This window comes from Acanthaster planci, linkage group LG09 (genome assembly GCF_054643075.1).
Source record: "Acanthaster planci isolate LZ-2023a linkage group LG09, COTS_SCS, whole genome shotgun sequence".
Taxonomy (NCBI): domain Eukaryota; kingdom Metazoa; phylum Echinodermata; class Asteroidea; order Valvatida; family Acanthasteridae; genus Acanthaster; species Acanthaster planci.
Window position 1 is genome coordinate 2,174,550 of NC_141785.1, and position 23,139 is coordinate 2,197,688.

Below are 23,139 nucleotides of genomic sequence, written 5' to 3' on the forward strand. Positions count from 1 at the left end.
CTTCTTGAGAAAGGCCTGCTCCTCAAAATGATTGTTGGACAATGTCCAGCAGGTCAGGTGTACTCTTTTGCCATGTATGGAGAGTTGAAAGTGGATGAGCACTTCAAATATCACCTGGAGTTCCAGTAAGTTGATGTGAAATCCTTGTAGATATGGGCCTTATGTGCCCAATGTTTGAAGAGGGGGCAGTGAGGCTTCACAACTGAGGTTTGAAGCACTGCTTTATGACTCAGTTCGGTAAAAGAAGGCCCCTGGGGAGGTTGTATCTCGCTCGCCACTATTTAAGATGTTGATGAACCAGAGGCAAATTGGGATTCACAGATTGATCAGATCCTGCTGGGTCTGAAGTGTGGCGGGTGCTGGAGGGGCTCATTCAAAAGCTACACGAGGGGACAAGGTCTATAAGGCTGGCCATTAGTCCCAGAAGGTGGAGCCATATTGATTTGTTAACACATCGACACACTGAAGAAAGTTGGTGACCTGATCTTCTGTAGGCATCGTGGTAACATTGCAAAAAACCAAACTGCTCCGAGGTAAGTTGGCTCTTGGGAAGGAAGGTCTCAATTTGTTGTGGTTGATCAGAAACCCCAGGCAAGACATAAGGTCATAGGTGGCCTTGGTGGTAATAGTAGTCTCATCTTTGGAACGGTGGACAATTAACCAATCATCGAGATATCGGAAGATTAGGATGTCGTAACGGCAGAGAAAGGCTCCCAGGTAAACACTCTTAGCAAAGCGGTAAGACTGAAAGGTAGGGTGGTATTTTGTTCATGAAACACAGGACCTCACAATTGTCCCAGTGGATAAGTATATGGAGGTAAGTGTCCTTCAAGTCAATAGAGGATGCCCATGTGGGAATAGAAAGAGACTACCTTAAGGTATGAAGTGTCTCCATGCAGAATCTCTTCAGCCAAATACATTTGTTCAGAGGCTTGGGATTGTCGATTGGGCCTCCTTTCCCTGGTTCTTTCTTTGGGGTGAGGAAGAAAGTGGACATGAACCCCACACCCCTGCAATGATGTGGGACCAGAAGGATGGCTTTCTTTTGCAACAGGTCCTCTTTCTCTGACTCCAGGGTCCGTTGTGTGATGCGGAAGGACGGGACAGGAGTCTGTCTGAGTAGCTCATTGGACTAAGGAGAACTTGTGAATTCCAGTCTGTAGCCTTGAGCGAGTGTGGCAAGCACGCCTCCGTCTGAAGTTATGTCTCTCCAGAGCCAAACGAAACTTTGAAGGTGGCCAACGACAGGCTTAAAATTGGAGGCACGTATGAGCTTGAATAGTCATCTGTGCCACTCCACTAAGACCAGGCATGCAACTTGGACTTTAACAAAAAGCGAAGATCCAATCCAAGACTTAGTAAAATGCTTTTCATTTTCAATGGCATGAGTGTGAAGAGAAAAATGAGGAAATCGGCTGAACCCAGGAAAAGTTGCATGCCTGGAAGGCGGGGTGGGTTCTGTTGGGTAATGCCCCGTTGGGGCTGATTAGGGCCAGAGGAAGAGTGGGGTGGATGTGGTTGAGCCTGCCAAGAGCTGGCCAGAGGTTCTCTGAAAGACTGACAAGAAACCTGCCAATGTTGTCGGATGGAGGAGGTTTACATACATTTAGGCCATCTCAGCTCTGGTCCGACGATGTGCCTTAGCTCAGGGTCGGGCTTGGGCAGTTGACAGAAGGAAATTTTCTAGGTTGTGGCAATCGATTTGGCTTCAGATTCTAAAAGTTCAAGGAACTGCCCAGCAAAGACATCTTTACCGAACATGGGGAGTTCTATCTTGTGTTGATTTTATCACATGCTATTCAGTGTTGGTAACACTGGCTCTACTGGCAGTTGAGGCAGTGAGCAGAAAAACAAGTAAATTGCTTGAAGCTCACAATCAAAGATTTGTTAAGGCTATAATAGTGAAGTGAGGGAAGATGTCTGAACCCTCCTCGCAAGCATGGGAACGGTTATATATAACGGTGTTGAAAAGGATGAAGGCGGTGCACTTGATGCCCACCCAGGCTGCAAGGTCCATTTCCATCACCTGTCCCCCCCTCCATTAGCAGTACCGTGCAGTGCCAAGACCAGTCTTCAGCTCATTTACGATCCGATTGTGTGTTCCCGATTGTTATGTTAACGAGCAGCATGAACATGATGAAGAGAGAAATTCCTCCCACACACAAGGCTTACCACGGCACGCTGATGTCCATAGTCAATTTTGGCCACAAAGCGAGTCCCGTGGCAGCGAGTTCCAAGCAGGGGATGGTGGGAAAAATGTTAACTGTGACTTTGAAGTTTTCGCGGATCGAAATTTCAGATTAAATTTCATGGTACGAGTTCAGTCATATTCCTAGATCTACATGAGAAAATTATTCAGTATTCCTTTAGCTCAAATAGTCCCCAAATTCCAATGAAATGTGATCAGTACCCTGTGAGCAGGAGATACATGTACTACAAACTATTTTCAAAATGTAAACTTTTAATTTGGACATAAAAGATCAACAACATTGATGATGACACATTTTCAAAGAAATTCTGGGAGGAGCTTTCTTTTAACCAAAAACTGACAGCCAACCGACTGTCATGTAATGAAATGTGTATTTCCCCGAGGTAATGGTGCCAGTTAATGGTTGTTCTAGAACCCCCCCACCCCCTCAACCCACAACCCCCTCGACTGACAATTTCACTTGTGCCCATGTAATACTTGCCACTGATAATGAATGAGATCACATCTGAAAACGGGATTCTTCTTACAGGTTCTTGTACAGTAGCCGTTGTAAAAAGCCGGCGACCAGATCGTACACAAGTGCAGTTTGTTCCCAGGGTGTCAAGCAGCACGCGCATTGCTGCAATATGTGTTACAAACTTCCACAAAAGTGAGGATGTGTGAACAAATAGAAACAGATTGTTGAAACGTCGTCCACATTTAATATAAACCACTAAAAAGCATGTGCAGTGGGGTTTTAGGCCACTACAATAATTATTTTTAGGTGAAAAAGCGTGAGTTCAACAGCATATGCAGCTTAAATCAAACAAATTTCTCAGGCAAGAAGATGACAGTGTCTCGGGGCTTGAAATTAACGAGCGCAGGTAGCTAAAACGCACCCTTTTGTCTCAGAAATGCGCCCGTAAATCATAATGACAGGCGCAAGTACTTACGCCCGTTTGATTCCGTGTACCTGAACATTTTCACCATTTGTTTCTACTTTTGTCATGAAAAGTACCTGAACTTTTTTACTTCACTTCACATCAGCAATTTGCTTACGATGTACCCATGGCCAGTGTCACAATTGTATGGAAACTGGCCCCTCGTGCGTAAATTCAAGCCAAACGAGTGAATTCGGCTTAGACTCCAGTTTTGCTGGTTCCAGTCACAGCTTGAACATGGTTTTGAACCATGCTCCAAAATAGCTGGAACCAGCAAAGCCAAAGTCTTAGCCTAATCAGCTCGTTTCAAAAACGCTCGATTGCTGCAGTTAGTTCCCTTTTATGTCTTTGTGCATATGCACTTTGTAAAGGTCAAGTTAAAGAATTAAAATTTAAAAAATTAAGAAATTAAAATTTCTCTTTTCTCGAAAATGACAGCATTCCTGGCGGTAAGATTTCATATTGTCCGACATTATTATGTACTTACTTTACAGTAAGATATTTCCAGGTAATTTGACAGTCCCATTTTTGAGATCTTGCAAATCCTATATATACATGGATTGTGTTTAGTTATGGTTTAAATCATTTTTCAGAGCTAGAAGAGGGGATGAATGTATTTTTTCAGTTGACAAGAATATCAAAGATAATTTAGCACCTGTTTCATTTCATTGTATATTTAATTTTTTACGGAACAGGATTATGGTTTGGGCATATATAACAATTTTTCTTTGTTCTTCTTTGTAAAGTTATCTGAATGGGTGAAAGGGCAAAGGATTCAGTTATTTATTGGGGGTTTTGGGTTAATGGCCTAATATTTTCAAAAGCTTAAAACTGGTAAAAGCCCTTGTAAATCAATCATTGTTTCTTTTGTATAATTGCACTGTGGCAATATAAATGTGGTATGGAAGACTGGTGAAATGCATCACTAACGCAGTGCATTTGATGACTGGCTATAGTTGGTAACCAGAGTGGACTGTTCCAACCATGCACAATCCAACAATAAGCACCTTCAAACGAAGAGATTCTACATCAGGCCAAGATTAAACAACTGCAATTACATGATCCAGGATGTGTAAACTCTTATTATAAAGGGTTGAAAAGGAATCCTTTTAAGCAACAGTCATAAAAACATTTCATTGGAATTTGCACGATGCAATTTCACTGTAACAGATTTTCTCCCTGTGGGAATGTGCATCTTTTCGCTAAGACCGGAGACGTGTTTGTTATAACCACAATTTTGCTGTAGCTGAGTTTGTAATAATGAGAGTCAACTGCAGTTTTATCTCTATAGTTTCACGTACTTCATTGCTGTTTGCATAGTGGAAAACTTAACAAATAAAAAATTGATTGGCAACTTACTTGATGTGCTCGGCAAATGAGATCCAGATCATGTCTACTGAGGAATTTTGAGACTATTTCAGGCCCAAATGTGAAAGACACTCCCCGGTCATTTTCTCCCCAGCCACTTGTCTCTTTATCAGGATCTGACCAAAGTAGATCACACAGAAGGCCCTGATCTGGGACATCTGTTGGTCGCATGATGCGTCGTATTTGTTCCATTGCCTGTAGGTCTGGTGACAAGCCTATGTTTGATTAAAAAATAGCAATAACAGGATTGAGCACAACTTGTTTATTCCAGAAAAAGCAAAGTAGAATGTACCAATTCCATCTGTCAGTGGGTTTTCAAACCAGGGCTGGAAAGTTGTACTTAGCAATTTGCATCTTAAGTCAGCAAAAAATTGGTTAAGTTGGCATAAAGGACTAGGTAAAATACAGGTAAAATACATGTGCACTGGATAAAACGCCTGCACAACATGAACACCAATGGCTAAAAACACCTAAATATCCTGCCCCCCTTTTTTTGAGGCTAGCAATTTGTTAGTTTATTGGATTATGAACATCATCACATGCAATTTAGCGGGAAGGGGGGATAGAAAATAGTTTTAAAAAAATTTAACTAACTTTCTTCGGGTTGGAGGCAAAAAGATTTCAATTTAGTCCTTTTTTTAAAAAACACTTTAAAAAAAATTTGGCATAAATGTCAACTATTTAATTACTTTTCTAAAACAGTATTACATGGAGTTGGAGGTTTCATAATCCACCCAATAACTAAATCGAACTGTTGAAAGACTTTGGCTTTAATTTTGCTTGCAAAACTCTGACCACTTGGTTGTTTTTTTGTGTGGCTAGGCTGGCGATGGCTTACTGTTTACTCTAGCAAAGGCTTACATTTAGAAGTCCAAACATAATGCAATGTCCAACTGTGACACAAGAGACAATGCTGCGCATTGTTATACATGTACCATCATGCACGGTCACAGATCCCAGGGGATGGGGAAGGATATATATTCCCCAAGTTTTGATGCACAAGAATATTGGTTCCTTACTTTGGCTATCTAAACTGAACACAAGTTGCATGAACAAAGTCAACTCCTCACAGAATGGATTTTACATGCTTGTGTATTATATATAAGTACACTGCTTTTATAGTGCCCTAAATCATTGTTTCATGCAAATTACAGCACGTCAAGATTGGAAAGTGTTGTATTTTTGAAACATTTTACATGTAGGTATATACTTGTGTTAAAGATGTTGTTGTTTCCGCCCACAAATGCCGAAGGCCAGAGGTTTTCCCAAAATCTTAAAAAGCCAAAATCCTTGCAACAACTGTAAGTCGGGAGTCCCTGTCAAAATGCCTCTCTGCCTCAACCTCAGCACTCGCCTTTCACTCTTTGTTTGAAATAACTGATGCAGGTTAGTAAAATGCACTCTTTTGTTTCCTGGGTGGGTTGGTAAAGAAATACACATGGTGTGTATCCTGATTCTCTGAAATTTCCTATTCAGCTAAATATTGTTTGACCATCATCACTAATGGACCATTGAATTATGCAGAATCTTCATGGATTCAGTTGAAAAACTGTAAGAGATGTGAAAATACAACAGACGAAAGTGAGCATTTGGTCATTTAGTTTGAAACTATCATATTGGTGTAACATATCTAAGCTTTTGAAATCAAAATCCTTATTTTCATCAGCAGCTGACAGCTACCCCAGTAGCATACCACAAAGCAGTATGTACTGTATGCACAGTACGCAGTTCAAAAGCCCATAGAGGTTAACACTTCGAAATAGAGTCAAGTCGGACCAGTTTAATACTGTTCATCAGCATGTATTTGATTCTTTAAAATGCTGCTAAACCTAGACCAACCGTTTCAGTAAAACTGTCCAAGCAGAACCCAAATCTTGCATGTTGACATGTGAATGCTGAATTGCAGCAGAAGACTTTAGAGGATTCTACATGGAACTTACCACCATGACAACAGAATATCTTCTCATCAATGATGGCTGCTATAGGTAAGCAGTTAAAGCAATCTGTGAAGGTCTTCCAGAGCTTAATGTTATACCTCCTTTTGCCTGTCAAAAAGGAAATGTTGCATTATTCTTAAGACACAAGTACAGTATCAGCCTGAAATCTTACTGGGAAAAAACAAGTGCACACAACTGGAAACATGTCAGTTAACAACACTGTGCTGTACCTTGGAAATTGCCAATTTTCCTTTGATGACAGAGCACAGAAAAAGGACTGGATATGTGCGGGAAACTGTATTATATGCATGTCTTTGAAAGTGGTCAACTTAGCATAGACAGTGGTAGAGAGATTAAATTGTACCCATTCTGTGTTGAGGCACCCCCAGCGGCGAAGGAAGAGGTTGATGGAGAACACTTTACAGAGACATTAAAAGGAACCCTCCTTTCCCCAATTATATCTGTTTACTTCTGGTGACAAGAACAGCTTATGAAATAAATATGAAAAAATGGCACAGATTTCTCATTTATAGCAGGAAAACATAAAAAAATGGGCTGCCCCGGAAGTCTTTTCAATGATTTCAGAAGTGCTCATCATGTATTAATGACATGCAAGTCCTTGAAATGTTGGGAAATACTAGGAGTAAACATACATGGCATTTATGTGCAGTGCCTGTACACATGTACACGTAGTAAACTAGTAAAGGCTGTATATGGTACATGTGGCATGGCAAAGGCATGCTGAGAAATTATGTCCCTGTCCTTTTCGTTAATTTTTTTATTCTTTAAATTCATTGGTCTATTTGTTACATTTTATTCATGAAGTACCAGTAAAAAACATGCCAAGGTCTTGCATACTTGGTGGTTGTGACAGAAATGCCCACAAAACCTAGACATGGTGTTCTTCAGGTTTCCCCAAGAAAAAATTGAACCTTGTTCATATCAATATGGCTCACCGCCATAAACCTAAACAGCAAGTCCTGCGCCATCATCTTTGACATCAATGCGCTCATCACCCTTGCTTTCATAAGGATCGTATCCACCGTTACTTTCACTTGAAGAACTTGACAAATTTTATCACCACATCTGTGACAAATGTGAATCATACACATGAAATTCAGAAACAAGCTCACACAAGCAGATGTTTCGTGATGTCAAAGGTGAGAGAAGTGCAGGCCTTAGCCTCATCGGAAGAACAGCCAATGATTAACCAGTCGTCAAGGCATTGAAAAATGAAGACATTGCGTTGTCGCAGATGAGTAGCGAGTGTCTTGGTGACCCGGGTGAAGACCCTTGGTGAAGTGGAGAGACCCAGGGGAGAGCCTGGAACTCATAGGTTTGGCTGAAATATCCAAAGCAAAGGAACTTGTGGTCCTGCTTGTGTATTGGAAGATATGCATCCCGCAGATCTATGGAGGCAGCCCAGCATGGGACAAGCAGGGAGCACAAGACTATGTTCAGAGTCTCCATCCGAAACCGCTTCGGCCTGATGAATTTGTTGAGGGTTTCAGGTTGATTATTGGTCACCATTTTTCCAGTTCTTCCTTGGGTGTCAGGAAGGATGAGAAGAGGCCAGTGGACAACTGACTTGGATGTCCTGGCACGATGGTTTGTTTGCGTAGTAAACTTGAAATTTCCTCCATCAGAGCCAGGCGCTTGGACTTGTCGTATGGAGAGGGACTACAATGGAAAACCATCCCGGGTGGTGGGGAGCTCATGAATTCGAAAGTGTAATGGTGGGCGATGGTGGCAAGGACCCAGCTGTCCGCAGTGATTTCCCACCAGAACCCGATGGAGTTGACCAGACGGCCACTGACAGGTTCAGGATCAGCGGCCGCCACAGGCAAAGGCAAGTAGTCCCCCCACCCCGAGGGGATGCGGGGCGTAGAGTGTAGAGCTGCGGCCAGCTGCTCATGGCTAAAACCTTCTGGAAGCAGCCGCGGGTGGAGCTCGACGGGAGCCGGAGGACTGAGTTGACTGAAGGAACAGCCTGAAGACGGGGACAGAGGAGGAGCTGCGGGTTCAAAGAACAAAATTTTCTTGACAGTCTCTGTATGCTTCACCTCCGACTCGAGGGCATTTGAGAATTTCCTGGCAAAGAAGTCGTCCCTGAGGAGCGGTAGATCCAATAGTTTGCTCTTGACCGACTCATAGGGAATGTGCATGGTGTCCACCGCATAAGGGTGAACTGCTCAAAGACAGAGTTATGTACCTCGTCAAGCCTTCGCAGGGCAAGGGCCGCTAAGTCAGGTGAGACAGGGGAGTCCTCCTCACAGGCCCAGGCAATATATGCCGAGAGAGAGGAGGAAGACCGAGCATTGGAGGCCAAAGTGAAAAGCAGAGTCCAAGCGACGGAGGAATGAGTCAAAGTTGACCTTGTCATTATCCCAGAAGGTGGCAGGCTTGTCGGAATCAGACGAAATCTTGTCCCTGGCGGCGTCGGGGTTGTCTGGGATTGACAGGAAGTGAGGGACATCCTTCCAGGGAAAGCGGTAGTAAGACAGAGCCCTGTGAGGGGCTTGCATGCCAGCAGTTAGACTTTGCAAGAGCATTCATCATTTCCACGCAGGAGCAATCCAGGGGGATCTCTGGGAAGACAGGCTCAACCGACTTGAGGTAGGAGGGGTGACGCTGAAAGGAAGTGCATCCTTGCTTTGCAGGCGCAGGATCTGGCGACAGGAGCTCGAGAATGTGGATCATGACGCCCTCAGCAAGGAGGAGATGGCCCTCGGGTTGAATCAGGCCTGCAATAGAGTCAATGTCCTCATCCTCGGAAGAGAGCAGTTGAAGGCCTGAGGCGGGAAAATCTGAACCTTGGTCCGAACGGACAGAGTCACAACAATCTGGGACATGATTCAGAGCCACATCGTGCAGGGGGACAGGTCTGGTTGGACAACAGAGACCAGTTCAACCTCTGAAAATGCCTGCTGTGAGGGAGGACAGATGGCTGGGAGGGAATCCGGATTGGGTGCCGTTGCCGCTGGCTGACGCTTGGAATCTATCTTTTGGGTGAGGGACTTGAAGGCCTCTGAGAGGGACTAGAGAGTAGCCATCCACGGGGGCAGATCCCGATCGGAGCGGTGCTTCTTCTTGGCCTTTGACGAGGAAGAAGCCGAGGAAGCGGCCTTGGCCTTGCATTTCTCAGCCTTCACCAGAGCAGAGGAGCCAAAGGCTGGGATGGTTGAAGCTGCAACCGGGTGAGAATCCCCAGAATGGTAGGTCATATCCTGGGGTTAGCACCCCGGGTCACGATCGGTGGCCTCATGGCCAGAGTCCATTGGTAGACCGGAGGTCATACTAGTGCTACGGATGGGGTGCAGCGGATGAAAGCCCCGCAGTCTAAAAGGGGTAGCATCGTCCGACCTAACATGAGGCTGGGCATCGTGCTATGCCGTAGACTCGCCCGTGGTGGACGCAGTGGAGCGTGGTGAACCCAATGTGGAGCCTGTTGCCCACTTGAGGGGTTGCCTGCCCCGACTTCCCGGTGGACGAAGCACGGCGAGCCGAAACTGGTGAGAGACCCAGGGCAGACGGCGACCATCGCCCAGCAAGCCCCGTTGGGCCATCCGTGGGCAGGGTCACATGGGTATGTGGTAGGTAGCCACACTTGGCACCTGCAGCATAGGGAAAGACGAACAGATCGTTGTGCTCTGGCCAACTGTGATCAAGGGTAGTGTTGCAGCATAGCACGCTCACCCTGGTCCGTAAATATGCAGAGTGGTCGTCAGAGATCAAGGGTAGTGTTGTGGTACAGTACGCCCAACCTGATCAATCCAAGCAGAAGACCTCAGTGATCAAGGGTGGTGTTGCGGCAAAGTACGCTCAACCTGATCAATGTAGATAAAGGTCCGGGGTAGTGTTGCGGCACTGCACACTCAACCCTGGTCTAGCCACTCCACTGGGTCTTTCCCTGACACGGCCGTTAGTTTTGAACAATGCAAACCTCACCACGGGGGAGTGGGACAGCCCGTGAGGCCCCCGCTTCACGGCCAGACCCATACAGTAGAACACAGTGAACCGTTATTGTTCGAACGCACACACGACACTGACAACCAAGGGCTACCCCTCAGCCCTGTTCAACGGCCATACACAGCACAATACAACGGTAGGTCACACCCAAACCTGTGAATGATGCACAGAAAAAGGGGGCGGAAAAGAACAACAAAAATACAAATACGAAAATAAGCACTCTTACCGATAGATAAGAAATCACTCTTTATTCGTTTCGAAACTCCGAAAATGCCATTAAGATAAGTCCGTAAACAATAAGCGCTAAGAAAAGGACGAACATGACGGTGGAGCCGCAGTGCACTATGGAGGGTCAAGGGGCAGTACGCATAATCAAGTCTTTTCAGCAAATTATAATAGGCACATGGGAATTTTCCATATAGGCTGGGCTGGGCTATGTGAATGCAGGAGACCTTGTAAATATCTTGGCTATTTTATTCCCAAAATAATTCCAGAAGAAATTGTTCCGGAAGGGCAATAACTGCACATGAACATTTAGCACACACGGCCTAACACAGGCAACTGTGCAAGCATAAAATTTTATGTTATGAGATCATTCCAACGAAGACATGAATATTCGATTTCCCATCCATCAGTACGTAAAGTTTCAAGGATCCACATTACCAGCGAAAAATTGCAGTGGCGATCATAGGGTACAAAGGGGTCTCACGGTTGTGAAACAGACGGTTCGTAACAAGTGCTCTAGCTACAATGTATGGACATCCTGGCCATGCCAGAAAGCAGTAATTTGCCAGGTGTTATAGCCTAAGCAGTTCTAACTTCTGTGTCCTCCCTCCATGCATGTAGGGGTGTGCATTTGCGGGTATTTTTAGAACCGGGTACCCGTTTTTTGTTAACATCGGGTACCCGGGTACCCGGAAAAGAGATCGCCTGATAATGGCATTGCGCGCAACCCGGTGGATCATGTGCCCGAAACACGGTTCTTTTTGGTACCTAGGAAGCAAGCAGAACATTGTTCTAAACGTTGGAGATAATCTCTCCTACCTTTTTATCAAACGAAATTGTTATCTTCAGTTTTCAAATTTTGTGTGGGTGTATGAAACAGAAAAACAAATCTTCACGGGAAACGTCAGAAAAAAGAACAGAGCTGCAAACCACGTACATGATATACGCACCTGCAAACGCTCAAAGGAAATGTCCCGGATGCTGCATGACCACGGACACGCGGAACGCATGTGGCGTGCACGAATGGTGAGCGCTGGTCGTGTCACGTGCGGACCAGATCAGTGCTATGTACGTCACGGGTTAAGAGGCTCAAAGTTTTATGTACAAAAATACCACCGTAACTCGAACGATGCCCACACCATTACATCCACTTATTTTGAAGTTTCTGATTCAAAAAACCACTACCAAAATGCTTCAAACACGTTGAAAGTATCGGAAGTCTATAAAGGGTTAGGAGTCATCGCAAGTTCATTTCTTTTCTGACGAGGACCAGCACGTTGCATAAATCAACATAGCTGCAACTGTGTAATCCTGGCTTTCAAGACGCTGAAACTAACCTGATTGCAACGCGGGCCCAATTGTAGTCCCCTTCAGGCAGTCCAATCGCTGACACTGCAGCAGCCATGTGACCGTAAAAAGAAAGGTCATGTGACCACACATAAGGAAGCCCAAGTGAAAAAAATAGCAGCGCTCCACGTTGTTAAATGACTAAGCGATACGAAAGTTTTGCCACACGAAGGTACGTACCACGATGAAGTGGTTTAGTTTTATAAATACTTTTTCAGGATAACTCCATTCCCCTGAGGTTCAGATTGTCGAGATTTTAATGCATAAGTACTTCGACAAGTGATATTTGATTGGCCGACTGTATTATGACTTGCACCTGTCAACATTTCCTTTTTTTTCGAATGAAAAAATACTTGGATTTGAAATGCTTTAGTACATACAGAAAAAATCATTCCTGCTTTTTTGGTCAATTCCTCATCCACAGTTCCGCTGAATCACTGAGGAAATTCAAGTTGCTTTAATTTAAAAATAATTTTGAAACGGAATATTTCTTGGTATAAAACTTAACTAAACTGGTTCTCTGACTCTTTGGGTTTGTAGCGCACATTTAGTGCTTTGATTATAAAAGAGGCCGATCAACCGCACAATTTGTGCGTGATCGCTACTTACCGCACGCCGTGTGGAGTCCCAGTACCGCAGGAATATTACACAATCCGCTCTCGCTTCGTCGTCAATCCCGACAAAGTAATTTTCATTCATATTGTTTTATTTGACAAAAATACTCTTAATTCAAACAGTAAGCACTACTTATTCTGCACAAAAGTCATTTAGGCCGACAGGGTTTGATAGTTACAAATACAGTCATGCAAGTGTACATCAACAGCGCTCCCCCCTCATAAGACAAAACTCCTTCGGTCTCTTGTTCATATAGGTTTGGTACAGTCATTTTCCTAGTTCCGGATCGCGAAAATTATTCAGTAAGACTGCAGCTAAAAAATCCTCAAATTCGAGTGAAATATGGTCAGAAGTCAACTTTGTGTTTTGGAGATATTGAATTTTTTTTTCTCGAAATCTAAGCTTTTATATTTGGATTCACAGGATCGATCGACGAAAGTAATGACACCTTCCTAGTTCTGGATCGGTTTAGGATCGAGACAAAAACGTCTTCACAAATATTAAGTAACCACACGAAAAATCCATTTTCAGCCAAAACCATTGTAAAAAGTTGCTTTTCTAATAGAGAATCTTTTAATTTTGAGAAAATTAGATGAAAAATAAGAATTCTAATGAATTAAAAAGGTAGAAATTGCGTACAGTTTGACTCGACTTTTAAACTGTACAGTGAGCTATCAACGTTATCCTCCCCGCGCCGCACAGTTGACGAACCCATTACGTCACATACATTTCTGCTGCGCCCGTGTAGTTGAGTTCGCAACGACTTTGCGTGGTAACGCCGCGCGATCCGAGAGTGGGGAAAAGCTTGCAGTTTTCGCTAAATTAACAAAAACGGAAACCCTAAAAAACTCATTTTGATTAAGCGGACATTAGATGCAATGGTTTATATGACTATTCAATTTAAAGAAATATTTAAAATCACACGTAGCGAGTGACCTATCGCCCGTGAATTTTAGTGTTTTTTTCGCTCTTGTGAACTAGGAAATTCCGGAACTAGGAAAACGACTTGCGGTGCAATGGGCGGAGTGGGTAAAAAAATTAGCTGTCGATCTCCGAATTCAAGTTTCATGTATGACCGCGGGACCGGATTTTCATCGGCACGGTGGTTTTCCATGAAGTCTGTCCTTCAGTAAGAAATTTCACAGACATTTTGTGCATGAATGTTTGTTCCTAATTTATTTACTTTTTTACGGGTACCCGGCCCGGAAAAATGGAACCGGGTTTTGAAATCGACGGGCAGGTACCTGGCACAGGCCTACATACATGCACACACAAACACACACAAACCCTTACCTTTGAATCCTTGTGGGAAATTTCCTTTGTTCTTGTGTAATAAAAAATAAGTGTGTGAAGCACGGTTTTCTAATTGCTTCCATTTGGCTCTGAATCATTTTCTTTAGCTTGTAACACTTCAATTTGTAACAGATAAATACACTTTGAAAGTTCCTTAATTTTAAGTAAAATCCATATATCAGTTTTCTTGAAATATTGTTGGGTACCGTATTAGTACCCCACAAGTACATGTTCCTTGTGGGGTACTTCCCATAGTTCTGGTACCCCACAAGGCACCATAATTACCTGCAGAAGGTAACACAGAAAAAAACAGTAAACCTCTTTGATTTGGCAGGTGAAGCATAAGCAATGTAACTAAGAGCATCATGATGAACCTGGAAAACAGTTCAAAGTATGAGCCTAATCTTGAGGAGAGAAAAATTAAAATGTGACGACTAGGACTTGGTCTGGGACACTAAAGCTCAGACTAGGAATTAAATAAACAGGTATACAAATCAGTAAGCACTAATTAAGAAAGATTTTACTCACATTCATCATAGAAACCATAGATTCTGTTAATGCTAGCACATTCATGATTGCCTCGCAACAGGAAGAAGTTCTCTGGATATTTAATTTTGTATGCTAGCAGCAAACAGATGGTCTCCAGGGATTGTTTACCACGGTCCACATAATCTCCGAGAAAGAGGTAGTTGGCTTCAGGTGGAAACCCGCCGTACTCAAAGAGTCGCAAAAGATCATAGTACTGGCCATGTATGTCACCTGTGAAATACAGAGGACAGATATTCGTTTTGAATTGGAATATTATTCCTTTGAAACATATAATACAACACTAACTAAATAGAGTAGTCATGAAGTATGCATACCCATCGTACATGGAGTATGCAAAGTTTTCTAATAACTGTAGGCGCTCAGCAAATTTCATTGAAGTTTCGCAAGAAGAAATTGAAACAACAGTTTCTTCCCCTGTTTGTTGGCCCTTGGAAAACATTTCACAAATTGAAACTTACATGTATATGACAATTTCTTCCCCACGTTTGTGGCCCTTAGAAAATATTTCAGCTGTAACAGTTAAGCTGCAATATTCATAAAACATGTACCATAATTTTTGGAATATAGGCCGTGGCTTATATGTTGATTCTCACACTGAAAAATGTATCTGCAGCTTATGCGTCAACACTGGATGAATAAAATTGGTCACTAGGCAAAGCGCAGTGCCTCAGCGCAGCCCTTCACTGAAGCCTTGCCCAGGCTGTCAGCCAGCCATGTGCAAGCGCAGCAGAGCGGTGCTCCACCAGGGACAAGCCAGTCCTGTTTTAATTGGTTGCTATTACCTTGCTTTACTCACATGTCATGCATGTAGGAGATGGATTCAAAAGACAGTTTGCAAATGTTCCATAAGTACCATTCACACCTCACAAATGGTGCATGTTTGTCTGTTTTATCGTTGTGAAATTCATGTTGTTTGTTATTCAAGTAGTCAATTGGTGACTGTTAAAAAACAAAAGAACATGAAAAACTGTGTCATGACCCATCCAGCCAGGGCACTTATGCAGCCTGCCAGAAATGGTTATTTCAAGGACTTAGAGAAGTTTAGGGTTTAATAGCTACTCTCGTTTGCGCGCTGCTTAATGATTGCGTGTTGGACATCGTCAGCACAGTGGTGCAGCTTTTTTGCATTGTGCGGCTTACACTCTATGTGGCCTTTATTCTGAAAATTACAGTACATGTTCTGGAAAACAAATGATTCAGAGTATAATGCGAGTGAAAACAGTCACAGGCGAGTCAAAACACTTCCTTCAGTCGTCCGGCAGGCAAGTTAAAATAAGTACACATTCCTTGTTTTTCTGATGTGATTAAAGAAAATAAAACAAAGTCTTGATTTCAAAGCTTTACCTTTTGTCTGTCATGAATGTAACTTTATTTTATTGGAATCAAATAAACCCCAACATCGCTTCTGACTCGCACCTGGAATCCTGTATTGTGTGCTGGGACTACACGTACATGTACCTAGTACCTATCATCAACGCATCAATGATAGTTTCCCCAGTAGTCAGTGACCTCTATACATGACCAATAGAATTAACAGACAATTCGTAATAGGAACCAGATACCAAAAACCGACAGTGCGTCCACAGACAGGTGCAATGCCGTTCGTAAGTGACTTCGTTGTACCACTGATCGCAAGCCCCTCATTGGACAATCATGCCAGGTGAGTGAGTAGGGAACGGGAACCAGTCTACCCACGAAACGCTATCACCCAACGTGATAGCGGTTGATAGAAACGTCTTGGTGGACCAACCTTGTTAAGTCAAAAACCTGCTTTAATTGTTATTTTTTTCACACATTTCATTGGCTAGTAAAATTCACAATTTACTAGCCTGGTGGGCTACTGTCAGAAAAAATAAAGTGCAAGCCCTGATTTTATGCTGGACCTGACTGTCACGAATTGAAATGATACTAGGTGTGCTGATTAAATTCCTTGTGAAAACCCCAGAACAGAAATTTTACCTTGATCGGTCAATTAGTTTTGAAAAATACAGGTTAATGAACTTTTGATTAATCAGCTTGACCTGCTTTGATTGGACAGCCATATCTCCTGAAGTAAAGCGCCAACAGAGATAGAAATTACATGTACATCATTTTAAAGCTCTTAAAATGGCCTTCATTCATAAAATACCAAAATTATTCCACATACATGTACCACCCAAAAATTATGCATATGGGTCATTCCATGAAGTTGGGGAACACCTGGTTATTTGCCTACAGTCTGAAGACTTCGGAGTAAATCACATGGGTTCTCAAATAATCAGCCAGTTAAATTTACTCATAAAAAGAACATAGAGAGGTATAATGTTGAACCAAACTTTTTTGTAGCATAAAGCACAAAAAGAGTGGTTTCCAGTTACAATGTATGTAAAACCATTTTTTTTGTGTGACAAAATAAATGGGTATTTAAGAGACAAAAAGTGTTGGTTGAAAGTAAATGTAAACACTGGCACATTTTTTACATGTTTGCATCTATATCAACCCTCCACAGTTCATTGCATAGTTTATGCTAAACTACCCCTCCTTCATAAGTGAACCCCTGTTTTGTTCAAGGGTATGGACGTAACATGTGGTTACCATACATAAATAGTCACGTTACGTCCGACTCAGGAGTTCATTTTTTGGACCTGGAAAATAATTGTTAGCTACATCACCACGGTTTGAAAATTACAAACCAGATGCACTTTTTTTGAATTAGGCATTCGCTGCTGTTTTTCATTTCAAAAGAAATAATTTGTTCTTGCCAGAATGACCCCCGTGGTTTCCGCAGCCATTCTGTTGCATCCACAATCCTTGGTGTTCCATAAAGTAGAAGTGTGCACCCCTCGTTGGAAACGGATTTTTCCATACTTCAACAGCCCTTTCTAGAATTTGCGAAACAAAACATCATGTGCCAGATGTCGTTCGGCACGTATTTACCCACTTACCAAACACAGTTTCCACACATTACATCCGTGATGCAGTTACCCACCCAAAGTTTGTCGAAAGAAAATTTGGCCATTAAAGACTGCTATCATTGATTAGACAGATTAGATAGATTTGGATTATTTACAATTTACAATTGATCGGGAAAAACTCCAGACGGATTTCAAGTTACGTCCAGATCTTGTTATTGCAATGACTGTTAGTCGGTTACCATTATGTAATAACAGGGGTGGTACCGCAATCCCCTTGGAGGAGCCATCAATTTAACTCGTACATAAACAGGTTTTGAGCACATTTTCAAAATGAAAATATAGTTAAGCAATCACTCCAGTTTGCATACTTCCATGACGGTTTTATTATCTAAACATAAAAAAAGGAAATGCCCCTACAGGTCAAAAATGGTATAGTCTTGTTGCTAATATGTCTAGTTCCACTTATCGCTCAAGGATTAACGGTAGAGCGATTCCATGCTGTGAGGAAACGTGCTAGCCAAAACAATGTGGTGCGTTTATGCGTGTAGGCCATTGTTCTCCGTTCAAGCCCCATGTGGGGACAAGATTTTGGCAACATTCCAGCTGGAAAATTGTAAATTAAGTTGCCAATTTTTTGGCAATGTTTTCTGTGAAATTTGACAGTGTATTTTGAATATAATCAGTAAATAAATGTGGTAAAGATCAACACAAGTATTGCCATCCATGCACCGTATATGACCACAAAGATTACACTTTGTTCGAACCCTACCATGCCGACTGAATACAGGAAAATGCTGAGACCGACTGCACGGTACCTGGTCTGGATAGTCTCCCAAAATGAGTTCATGTACCTACCCTGACATTTGTCTTGTGGTACATTCCCTTCTTTATTGTTTCATTTTTGTTACACTTGCCAATCTTTAGACCATAACAAATGAATCGTCATTACATACTTTAACTCAGAGAAATCTTCCCTTTGTGCTGAAACTCTGTGTGGTTTCCGTGTTACATATACAACCTGCTACATGTTGCATAATACCGCAGTATTTCTTTGTCCGCCTAAGGTATTGCAAAAGTATTACTACATGTAGTTGTGATAAACTCAGTTAATGTGTCAAAACTTGGGGGGAAATTGACACACTTCAGTGAATTTGAAATTTCAGCTCCTTTGTCACATTTTGTTATGTCCAGCTTAATGCAATGACCCATATACGTAAGCACAATTGGATATAGTGAGAATTTAGAATTGATGTGCAGCGGAAACGCCGTACCTTGCATATTCTTGGTTGATTATTAACCCTAACCCCCTAGGCTCTTGCACTAGAAAGCATACTGAACCTCACAAAATCCAACAGGTTCATGTACTTGTCTATGTACTTGTACATGCAGGTCACTGTACCAAACCTGATAAAATCCAACAGAATGAGCCCGTTGGAGTTTGAGTGATATGGTATGGATGGGTCTATGCAGTATAGGATGACTTGCATTGAACAGTACCAAACCTGACAAAATCAAGCATAGTCCAACAATTGGTACAGCAAGTCAGACACTGCACACAATGAACCCTGTGTGTCCCAACTCACACAGAATCCAACACCATCTCCCTGGGCCTTTCATCCCAAGTCTCACAAAATTCAACAGCAGGTTCCTACGGTACGGTACCAAACCTGCCAAAACCTGCCAAAACCTGCTGTTGGAGTATGGCAGGTTTTGGGCAGTTAGGGTTAATGAATTCCCACCACATGCTTTTACAACCATCGCGTGATGTGGGGCCACAGTAAGTTTCATGTACATGTACACATACATGTCCATTTACCGTACCTGTACATGCACATGTGCCAAGCGCTGGTGCAGCATAACTCATTATCCAATTTTCGTTGTGTTTGCTTTTTTATCAAGTTTTCTAGCATGCATCCTGTGCGCTAGCACTACAATGCCATATTAAAACCGAACATCCGAACTGACCAGTTTGGTTTGGTTTGAAAGTGCCATGTTCAATGATTTTTGCTTCGGTTCGATTGTTAGGCTGCAGCGACTGAATAAAGATTGTGATAACTAGAAAACAGCTGTACTTTGTCACTACTCCTGGTCAAACACAATGCACAAAGGTAGAGCTACCTCACTGCATGCGCATTTGTTCACTACATGTACATGATGCTGGTGACCTTTCACGGTCTGCGGTCACAACCCCATCAAGATAATGAGGTCCAGAGCCAGGCTTATTGTGCAATGGACAAGCAATGCACAAAAAACCCCAAAAGCGTGTATTGAACAGCGTATCAAGTACACTGTATGTGTTTTTGTTTCGTCTGACCTGTACTGTACATTAGATTCAATCCTGTGCATTACAGCACTCCAGTACTGTTTCCCCACGTGTTCGGTGTCGGAAAGCAGACGTCCAAATTTTGGCCCAGCCATTGTGTCAGTAGACAAGAAAGAATGGAAAAAATTGGTGCCTTCACAAGGAAGAAAAATCAGATGCCAACAAGGTCTGCTAGAAAAAGCCTGAACTTTACTAACCGTGTCAAACGGCAGCGAAAAAAAAAAAAGGCTTAGTAACATGTGTACCGAGCGGATGCATATTGTGAGAAGTGCGCAATGTACCAGTGGATCAGCCAGTGGATTTATATATTTAGGTCACTCCCATGACTGTTGTAAGAAATTTTTCATAGAATAAGTGTACAAACAAACTTCAGGAAAAATAAAAAAGAGATACTGTGTTAAATCAAACAACCTTACTGGATATGCCTATTACTTGCTGACTTTGGCCTTTTTAGGAGCTGATGCTGCAATCACCATGTTGACAGGATCATTTTCTTGATATGAGCTACCTTAGTATGTTCAGTTTTTACAAGAGAAAATGTACAAAAAAAAGGCATAAACAACTCTCAGCTGTGGCAATTAAGCCTTACATGTACGACGAAGCCTTAACCTAGCCTATAATCATTGCTGGATTAAAAAAAACTAGTTCCATGAAGTGCTTGTCAATAGGAAGGATGCATAGGAAGAGGGCATTAGGATTGACAAGCCAAGACAAAGAGCCAATACCACATTGTTTGCAAAAAACACAGCACTGTACAGCGTTGAACAGACACCGATACCTTGTTACTGGCTCTGCAACTGCCAAAGTCCTCCTTGCTACAGCTTGGAATACAACTCAAGCTCCTGAGCATTTTTCCTGGCCAATCTGTTTTTCTTGTGGACATCCTTTAATACTGGCGTGAGCCTTCAGTGCCTTCTTTCCCCCAAAACGTAACAGATTTGTTTGTTGCACCACATGAGGGATGCAAGCCCACCTTGGTAAAGTTTCCAGGTTTCCAAAGGTACTCTGAAAGAAAGTCGCCATTGTCGTTCTTTTCCTACAGCCAAGTCCAGTTCCATTTATTTTTTACCTTTGCTTCTGTGTCCCTCAAACTCTTGGTTCTTTCTAACACTTTAAACTTTTCCATAACTTCTGCTTGCCCAGGAGATTATTATTGTTTTGGGTCTGTATTCACACCACACAGCTGTACGTAGTCGCATTGCATGCACGGATATGAACGAACGCACGTGAGCAGAAGATTTGGTTGGTATCCAGCGCTATGCACACCATGCATAGCGCTGTGATATTTCAAAACCTTGCTATTAGCAAATATGTTTTTCACATTTCTCTTCACAGAACAAAACACACTTCCAAAATGCAAAGATGATGTATAAAAAAATCATCATTCCACTAAAAGAATGTGTTTTAAAATGGCACTGTAAAATTCATTTGGGTTCATTTTATTTTTTGGTTATTGAAAATTAAAATGACATACCAAGTTGCTCAGAAATGTGCCAACGATACACAATGTATAAAAGCCAATATCCAACTTACCACATATTTTCAAGGGTGCCTCTAGCTCCAAAAGGATGGGCTGGCTGAGAAAAATTTCTCTGGATTTCAAACACAAACTTCTGATTTCTGCTTCTGTTAACTGCACATTCTTTCCAGGTCTAGCCCCTCTAACTGCAAAGAATTTAAAAGAAGTTCAAAATATTAACTTTACAGTGGCACTTGGGTTCTCACCAGGGCATTTCAACATAACAGACTTGTTATTTTCAGAAATGACGAGTCACTGTTACATGTACTGTATGTCCAATAAAATTAATTGCAACATACTTGTACTACAGTTATCATTCTCCCTTCAAGTACATGGACACGTCTTTATTTCACTCGCATGGAAAAATTTTTTGAAAATAACAAAAACAAGACAAGTTGAATGAATACAAATGCCTTGCCATTAGGGCACCTTTTTATATTCTATGGTTCTTCTCATTTCCAACCGACCCTATTTTGGGCTCCCGATCACAGAAAAAAAAACTGTTTTTTCCCGCCAACCCTGCTAAAAAGACCTAAACCCCCCACAAATGAAGGGGACAAATGGCCAGCAAGACCTTTGAAAACAAAAGCCATGAAAACTTACAATTTCGCAAACGACCAACAGCGACGGTCGGCGTTTGCGTGAACATTCAGTATACCGCACCTTTACGTGGCCCACTGAGGTTCGTGCATAGCCCTACACTTGTCTTGACCAAGACTCGTACAAGGGGATTTTCAGTCCAGCGCAGTATGCTTTGTGGCTTCCGGTAAGAATAAGAACATGTATATTCCATTTGCATGCAAGTATACACACAAAACATGTTTTTAAAATTTTTTTATACATTTATCTTTGTTTGATACTTATGTATATCAAAAATGCAGAGAGAACAATTTATACACCAGCAACATGGAATTTTTTTAGGGATTTTTTTTTTGACCGACCAACCTTATCTCAAGTGGTAAAAGAAATGAGAACCATAGAATTTAATAAGGGTACACTTATGATTGACTAAATGACATAACAGTATCCTTTAATCAAGCTACCTGGGTCAAATGGAACCCTCATATACATTATCAAGTGCATTCATAGAAACACATGTACACATACACGTACATTGGTAATTCCAGAAATTTAGGGTCCATTTTTGTTTTCTTGTCCCTGTTACATCTGACATATGATTTTGTAAGTTCAGAACACATTTTCCTAATTTCCAAGAGCAATGAAGTAATGCAAATTATTGGGGTTATGTAGATTATTGAATTTTTAAGCCCATAACTAACACATGCATGTTGTCAAAATACTGTTAAAAAAAAAGGTTAACCACTTGGAATACCATGACCAAACATTTACTGCTACTGACAAGTTTCTGTACAGAGAGCTGTCAGTGAAGCAGGGCACTGACAGCGGCACACTAACACACTGACTTTTAAGTGAAACTGGACGAGAGGTTTTTTTTCCGTGAGACAAGACAACCACTTTTCAATTTAGAATTACTAAAAGTCATTTGCACAACTGGCAAACATTTTGCAATTACTTTAACCAGTTCAGTGCAGGATTAATTTTCACCAAAATATATCCCACACAGGACTTTTTTAAATTAAAAAACAAAAAGGAGCAAAGTGCAACTGCTGGCATTAGTTTTTTTAATTTATGACAATTTTGTGAAATAAAAAGCTTAGTGAAATTAATAAAATGTCACAATCGAAGAAAAACCTTTATATCTATCTCTTGTGTTATACTCATGTCTTACTGTTCATGTATCCACAAAACTATTCCTGAATACTGCGGGCATCAGTTGAGGTCGAAGATCCTTCGTAGTATGAAAATCCTTTAACCCTAGCCCCCTAGGCTCCTGCACTAGAAAGCATACTGAGCCTCACAAAATCCAACAGGTTCATGTACTTGTCTATGTACCTGTACATGCAGGTTACTGCACCAAACCTGATAAACTCCAACAGAATGAGCCCGTTG

The 23,139-nt window shown here is 42.0% G+C and overlaps 1 protein-coding gene across 1 annotated transcript in view; it reads right to left on the reverse strand.

Annotated features, from left to right (window-relative positions):
* Nucleotides 1-23,139, reverse strand: part of LOC110987563 (serine/threonine-protein phosphatase PP1-gamma catalytic subunit B) — a 50,796-nt gene that overhangs the window by 20,760 nt on the left and 6,897 nt on the right. Inside the window, exons 2-5 of the mRNA XM_022250383.2 lie at nt 21,183-21,314; nt 14,412-14,642; nt 6,438-6,542; nt 4,489-4,712 (exon numbers count right to left, since the gene is read on the reverse strand). Coding sequence (XP_022106075.1) covers nt 4,489-4,712; nt 6,438-6,542; nt 14,412-14,642; nt 21,183-21,314 — 692 coding nt within the window. The remainder of the gene's footprint in view (nt 1-4,488; nt 4,713-6,437; nt 6,543-14,411; nt 14,643-21,182; nt 21,315-23,139) is intronic.